This window comes from Mixophyes fleayi, unplaced genomic scaffold, assembly GCF_038048845.1.
Source record: "Mixophyes fleayi isolate aMixFle1 unplaced genomic scaffold, aMixFle1.hap1 Scaffold_4090, whole genome shotgun sequence".
Taxonomy (NCBI): Eukaryota; Metazoa; Chordata; class Amphibia; order Anura; family Limnodynastidae; genus Mixophyes; species Mixophyes fleayi.
The window spans coordinates 5,126-12,938 of record NW_027448074.1 but is presented as its reverse complement, the minus strand read 5'-3'; the positions used below and the strand labels follow the sequence as shown (position 1 = coordinate 12,938).

Sequence of the window (7,813 nt, the reverse complement as noted above, 5' to 3'; positions counted from 1 at the left end):
TAATTAAAAAAAAATTAAATTAGCTTTTTGTATTTTTTTAAATAACTTTTTTTTATTTTTTTAAACACTTGGGAATATTGGGGAAATAACTATGCCCTTAGAAGCACGGAGCACAGGACACAGCACCACTGGACTGAACAGGACACAGCACAGGACCCAGCAGCACCACTGAACTCAGAAGGACAGAGCACAGGACACAGCACCACTGGACTGAGCACAGCACAGCACAGCACAGCACAGAACTGAACAGCACGAGATATAGCAGGACAGAGGACCACCTAACACACCCTCCCTCTACCCTGATCAATGCCCGAGTGAAGATGGCGGCGACTAGCGGGGAATTTATAGGATCCGAGTATCGCGAGATCCGACAACGGGATTATGAGTCAGAGCCTCGGTTTCAGATTTGAATTTGGCGCCAATACCCAGATCTGTCTCGGATCCGACTCGGATCGGCAACGTTCGGGTGGGCTCGGATTTCAGAAATCCAAATGCGCTCATCTCTACTATCAACATTCAAAGAATCGTGGAGGATTTTTTTATAATGATATAAAGACATCAGTTTCATTAACAAAGAACAATGTTGCTTGCAGAATTAATGTAAGTATGGATGTCTAAATAGATGTGTATATGTATACTCAAACCTTCCACTTTGCTGCTGTTTCATCAGTTTTGCACAAAGTGTTTGTAATCTGCACCTTATGTCAAAGGTACCTAGCTATATTTTAATTTTTTGGTGGGATTGGGGCCGTTTCGAAGCTCAGTGATGACCTTGCTTTTTGCTGTGAATGTCAATGGCTCTTTTTAGTGCATTGTCTGGAACAAGATCCAATATACTTATTTCAGAGTGATCACAGCCAATTTTTGGACACCTGGCGGATTTACCCTTCTGAAGTTTTACAATTGCTTCTCTCTCATACGTGTGACCACTTACTTTGTTTTTCACTGGGTTCACCATCTCCAACTGTGTTATTGTCACGCTTCTATACAAAAATACAGCTAGAAGGCCAGGAATATGGTGAAACACATGAAGTTTATTGCTGGGAAGTACAAACCAGACATTGTAGTAATGAGCATAGCAGGAAAATGCAGAAAGTAATACCAGGTACACGGCTGATGCAGGTAAGCAGGTGATATGAAGAGATCCCAGGCAGCAGGTAAACCAGAAGCACAGAAGCATGGAAAAGCAACAACAGCAAGGAACAAAAATAACCAGCAATGTAAGCTGGAAGTGACATGTATAAATAGGGAAACACCCAGGTGCAGGGGATAATTAAGGAGGAGGTTAACCCCTAGTACAACAAGAAGGCACAATAGCAGCACCTCTGGTTGAATAGAGGTACTGCCACAATATATATATATAACAAATAATAAAGTCCAAAAGGCAGGAGCTGCCAGGCAAAGCAGCATGCAATGCATAGGGCTTGCAGGCAGAACCTGACAGTTATAGGACAAGTGAAACTCGAAGTGCTCTGGGTGACGGTGATCTCCTTATCTTCATCTTCCAAAGCTTTACCTCCTCTGTATTATTCTTCAGAAGGGCAGTGTATCTCTCGTGTACAAGCTCCCTTAAATATGGGATCTCATCCGGTGGGTCACATTTTAACTTAAGTACAGTCTCCTAAACTGCATCTATATATTTGTTTAAATCTCTGTTCAATGCAGCGTATTCCAACATGACGGATTCCACGCTGCCCATATGTTCCATATCACAGTCTGTCTGTAGAAGATCTAATGCCACTCCAGTTGTAATATCCATTCATGTGCCTACATATGTTTGGCAGTTCTTCAGGGATGAGAGAGAGGTAATCACAGTGGAGAAGGAGATTAAAGATGCAGCACGAGCAGACATGGTTTAATAATGTAGAGTTCATTGACAGCAAAGTTGGGCTTAAGGCAGCAAAGCTATTAGTACATTGTTTTGTGGGAGTCCAAACAAACCAAACACTTCTTGTCACTGGAGTGATTGGTTTGTTAAACTGTATATGTCTTTTTCAATATCTTACATAAGGGTGAGTGGGAGGTTCCAAGGACAATTCCATCTTGCACCACTTTTCTTTGCTGCCACTGCTAAGTGCCAATGTGTCCTAGATGTGGTAGGAACTGCCGTGTGTTTGTGTCATTGGTTTGTCGCTTAACATCCAGCCAGCTCGCTGCAGTCTTTGTCCGAAAGTGTATGAAAATAATTTTGGGACCTGTGAGGTGGTTTAAATTGACTGGAAATGACTGGAAACTAGTTTTATTGAGGTTAATAATAATGTAGGAACAGAAAAAGAACAAAATTATGTGATTTTTGCATATTTTAGCAATTTTTCAAAAAAATACAGATCCAAAACCAAAACACGTGATGGCGGTTTTGCCAAAACCAAAACACAAACTTAATCCACATCCAAAACCAAAACCAAAACCAAAACACGGGGGTCAGTGAACATCTCACTTATAAGTCACATTCAGTAACTGTTAACGAGCAAGGCCAATATCCATCTGTGAAGGCACTAACACACAACATCTCATAATAAAACTGACTGGGGCAAATAGACAAAGCTAGTATTCAGAGACCTACTACTTTCCCCATTACCATACAGAGATATAAAGACAGAAACATATGCTTCTTTTATTCTACATAAATAATTCACCCTCCCCATCTTTCTGCATTGTAGTCCTTACATATGCTGCTCTGTTATTAATCAGAATTTGCTTTCAATCTGTTTAGAAGGAATTTGCACATGTATTAAAGAAAAAAAGAGGTTCATCTAGGTGGGGGACACAATTATTTTAGAAAAGAAACTGTAAGAAGGGCAAAACAAAGAACATTTAAGCAAACAGTTATGTCTCAATTACACAGTCCTATAGTCTCCTGATAATAGGCGACATCAATACTGAGAAGTAGCAGGGTTGACTAAACCTCAATATTGGCTTTTTGAGGTGATACTTTACATAAATATAAACACTGTAATATTCAAGTAAATCAAAAGACAATGCCATTTATTGAAGGGTTTTCATTAGAGATGTTCACTGACCCCCGTATTCCGGTTTTGGTTTTGGATCCGGATTAACTTCATGTTTTGGTTTTGGCAAAACCGCCCTTGCGTGTTTTGGTTTTGGATCCCAATGTTTTTAAAAATCCCTATTTTTTTGCTAAAATCACATATTTTTGCCTTTTTTTCTCCCTACAATATTATTAACTTCAATAACACTAATTTCAAGTCATCTGCAGTAAATTTTGGCCTCATTCTTTTCTTTCCACTGCATGTGTAGAATGGCATGTTGCCAATTTTATGTTTTTCTGCAGATAACTTTGCCTGGGTTACAGGTCTTTTTTTCTTGACCAAGGTAAAAGGTGTTTTTTTTCCTTTATTTGTTTCCCTCACTTAAAAACACTATGCACTTAACATAGGCTTTAGCAAATGACGTAGAGGATTACTATCATCATGACTGGTGCCAGCAGCTGCCTGGTGCTCCTGGTGTTCTACGTTCTGCTGTGAATCCATTTTGATAACACCGTACAATGTGACTGCAGATTTAGAAGACCAAGCCTGCCAGACCTATTATTTCTATTTCAGCCATGACAATTAGCAATGGAGCAATGGAGCTGTCCTCTTTGTGCTTTACCTATATAACACAGTACAATGTGACTGCAGATTTAGAAGACCAAGCCTGCCAGCCCTATTATCAGGGCCTGATCAACCACTAGGCTGATCAGGCTGCAGGCTGGGGTGCTGGGTCCCGGGGGGCGCGACGCTGCGGGAATTTTTGTTTTTTTATTCATTCATTTTTTTTTCGGGGTGGGGGAGGGGGGTCACCACGGGGGAGGGGGGTGGAGGTCTTGATGATCAAAAGCATTGGTGGTCAGTGGTCAGCAACAGGCAGCCAATCGTTAGGCTGCCTGTTGCTGTGCAGCAGACAGGAAGCAGGAAGTCTTCACTTCCTGTCTGCTGATCTGAGGAGTGAGGAGCGACGTTGGCCAGCACGACTACAGATAAGTGAAGGGTGGGACTGCCATGTATATCTATAGGGAGGGAGAGGGGGGACACTGCCATGTATATTTATAGGGAGGAAAAGAGGGGGACTGTCATGCATATGTATAGGGTGGGAGAGGGGGGGGGGACTGCCATGCATATCTATATGGATGAAAAGGGGGGGACTGCCATGTATATCTATAGGGGGGGAAAGGGGGGAACTACCATGCATATCTATAGGGAGGGAAAGGGGGGGACTGCCATGCATATGTATAGGGAGGGAGAGGGGGCTCCCATGCATATGTATAGGGAGGGAGAAGGGGGACTGTCATGCATATGTATAGGGAGGGAGAGGGGGGACTGTCATACAAATCTATAGGGTGGGAGGGGGGGGGAGCTGCCATGAAAATCTATAGGGAGGGAGAGAGGTTGATATGTGTAAAGGAGGGCAGAGGAGGGGGGCTGATATATGTGACTGGGGGAGTTTTGATGTGACGGGGGGTATAGCTATAGAGTGGAGGTAAGGAAAATAGCTGCAGGGAGGATGGATGCAGGATGGGAGGTAAGGAAAATGGCTGCAGGTGGGGGTTAAAGAAAATGGCTGCAGCAGGGGTTAAGGAAAATGCCTGTGGGGGGTGGTTAAGGAAAATGGCTGTAGGGGGTATTTAAAAAATAGAGCAGCTTTGGGGGGCATAATCTCATGATTGTGTGGTGGTCACATGGATGCTCTCTGTGGTCTCAGCAATCACTAGATTAGTAAATATTAGTGAGATGGGGCTGGTAGAGGTTTGTATGTGATTGACCACAAATATTCAGGTGTTGCTTATATATGCCTGTACAATGGGGTACTTTTAGCTGTCCATAATGGAGTGTTTTGTTTTATTTAAAGGGCCCAATCATTCAGGGTTTGTTAACATTTTGCATTACAATAAATTTTTGCATTTTTAAAACAGGATACCAACTTTCCAGAAGCCAGCGAGAGGATAACAAAGTTGCAAGAGAGAAGAGCAAGAACAGGTAAGAGACAATGGCACAATCTGTCTAAATTTGAATGCTGGAGAATACACCTGAACATTCATATTCAGGAGTGTTCCTATACACCTACATATTCGGGGGGGCGCTGCGGCCGTATTAGCCTAGGGCGGCCAGGACCCTTAATCAGGCTCTGCCTATTATTAATATTTCAGCAATGACAATTAGCAATGGAGCAATGTAGCTCTCCTCTTTGCATGTTACCTATATAACACAGTACAATGTGACTGCAAATTTAGAAGACCAAGCCTGCCAGACCTACTGTTTCTATTTCAGCAATGACAATTAGCAATGGAGCAATGGAGCTCTCCTGAATGTCACTGTAGACTTTGAAGAACACTGCTACCCCTCCTCTTTCTTTTCTACCTATGAATCTGCCCAACTGCACTAGAGACTGCCAAGAACTGTGCTACCCCTTCTGTGTCCCTCTGTGAAATGGCGCTGGATCGCCGTGGAGGGTGGTACTTATAAAAATCCAAAACTCGCGAGATCCGACGACGTAACGATGGCACGCGAAAATACTCGGATGTGGTAAGTTTGGGTGTGTTCGGTTCTCGGGGATCTGAGCCTGAGCATCTCTAGTTTTCATGAATATTGAAATACACTACAAAGTACCAAAACAAATTAAAAATAATCTAAACCACTTGTCCTAGCCGAGGTTCATTTTTCATCCAAACTTTACTTTAGAAATGGTGAAGTCTTTGGTTTTTCTACTATTGCATACATTATGTGACACTGTTCTGTGTGTTAAGCAATAATGTTTTATATTACCATTTATAAATATAAATCAAATGGTTGTGACAATAATGGTCATGAAACTATTTCCCATTAACAGTAATTTAGCATATGTAGATTCCAAAAAATAAAAGACATACAATTTGGAAGGCCTGAGAAAATTTTTCAAATGTGAGCAATGCAGGCATCTACTGACTATTTTTTACTAGATCAGTTCCTGAAGACAAGTTTACAGATGGCTTCCTTCACTTCCTTGTTCCTTAGGCAGTAGATGATGGGATTGAGAAACGGTGTCACCACTGTGTAGACAACAGACACCAGTTTGTTATAATAAACAGACTGAGCCCTACTCGGCCTAGCATACATGAAAAGTGTGGTTGAATAGAGTATGACCACAACAACCAAATGAGAGGCACATGTAGAAAAAGCCTTTATACGCCCACTGGAATGGGGAATTTTAAGGATGGTATTCAAAATACACATATACGACAAACATGTAAGCGACAGTGGGACTAAGAGGATAGCCAGTGCAAGGATAAAGTCTACAACTTCAGTTACCTTCGTGCCTGCGCAGGCAAGATTAAGCATGGGGGACACATCACAATAAAAGTGATTTACAAGGTTTGAATGACAAAAAGTGAGCCGAGAGATGTAATAAATCTTTATAAATGATATAGTGAAGCCAGTGAGCCAGGTGCAAAATGCCAATATGAAGCAAAAACGATGGTTCATTATAGTGACATAATGCAAGGGATTGCATATAGCTACATATCGATCAAACGCCATAACAGTTAATAACACACACTCAGTACAGCCCAAGAAAAGGAAGAAGTATAGCTGTGTCATGCAGCCAGTAAGTGAAATCCCCCTGTTATTTGTCAGAAATATGGAAAGTAATTTGGGAACTGTAACTGTTACATACCAGGTCTCCAGGAAAGACAAGTGCCCCAGAAAGAAGTACATCGGTTTGTGGAGCTTTGAGCTATTCCAGATGATGATAATAACAAGAAGGTTTTCCACAATGGTCAAAATATACATGAAGAGAAAACTGAAGAATAAGAGGATCTGAATTGGATGAGAAGTGGGAAATCCTATAATAATAAAACTGCTGATGATTTTTGTGAGGTTTTCTTTTACTTCCATCACTCAAGATCTATCCTGGAAGAGTCCACACTCATTTTTATACTGAAGTGAGAATATAAACAAGCAACAGAAAGAAAGATAAGGTCATACACTATTGTATCTCATAGTTTTTTTTCTCTTAATGTTGTTATCATTACATTCATAAAATTAAAAAAGAAACAGTACAGTATTTATTATCAGACTAGTGCTAATAAAAGATTAGAAGGAAAAAAGGTAATTAAATGTAAATCATTGCTACTCAACTCTGAATGTGTTACAAACCAAAAGACCACTGCAAAACATATTGAAATGATTGGGCAAATTCACTGCTCATTAATTCAGCTTAACCAGCACTGCAGTCAGGGGCGGGCTGGCCCGGGAGGCAGGGGGGCAGATGGCACCCGGGCCGGACAGAAGAACAGTATTTTGGGCCGCCTGGCGGTCCAGTGGTAATGCGATGGAGACAGCCTTTGCGGTCTGTGCAGGGGCTGTCACATCGCGTAGTACTCACAGCAGCCATGTAGCTTGTAGTACAATATTCTGTGAATGGATGATGTCCCTGCAGTGAGTACTACGCGATGTGACAGCCCCTGCACAGACTGCAAAGGCTGTCTCCATCGCATCTCGGTACAGCTTCAGATCACTGTGTCATGTGACCTCTGTGGTCACATGGTACACAGTGTAAGCGGGGCTGATGGAGTTCTGTGCTGAAGCTGCAGCATGTCTGTCTATGCCTGGAGTCAAAGGTAAGAGGAAGGGGTATTGTGATGGGGGAGCTTGTGTGTGTGAAGGGGGGGGGAGAGGTGGACATGTGTGACTAAAGGTGCTGGGGACAGAGAGGGGACATGTGTGACTAAAGGTGCTGGGGGCAGACTGGGGCATGTGTGACTAAAGGTGCTGGGGGCAGACTGGGGCATGTGTGACTAAAGGTGCTGGGGGCAGACTGGGACATGTGTGACTAAAGG

The 7,813-nt window shown here is 42.3% G+C and overlaps 1 protein-coding gene across 1 annotated transcript; it reads right to left on the bottom strand.

Annotated features, from left to right (window-relative positions):
* Positions 1 to 5,936: 5,936 nt before the first annotated feature.
* On the bottom strand, positions 5,937 to 6,869 carry LOC142134176 (olfactory receptor 6B1-like). The gene has a single exon (XM_075194508.1). It carries the CDS (start codon positions 6,867 to 6,869, stop codon positions 5,937 to 5,939), a length of 933 nt encoding a protein of 310 aa, XP_075050609.1.
* Positions 6,870 to 7,813: the final 944 nt, after the last annotated feature.

Bases quoted from the DNA above. Each gene is read 5' to 3' on its own strand.
- LOC142134176 (XM_075194508.1), bottom strand. From the start codon at position 6,869: ATGGAAGTAAAAGAAAACCTCACAAAAATCATCAGCAGTTTTATTATT.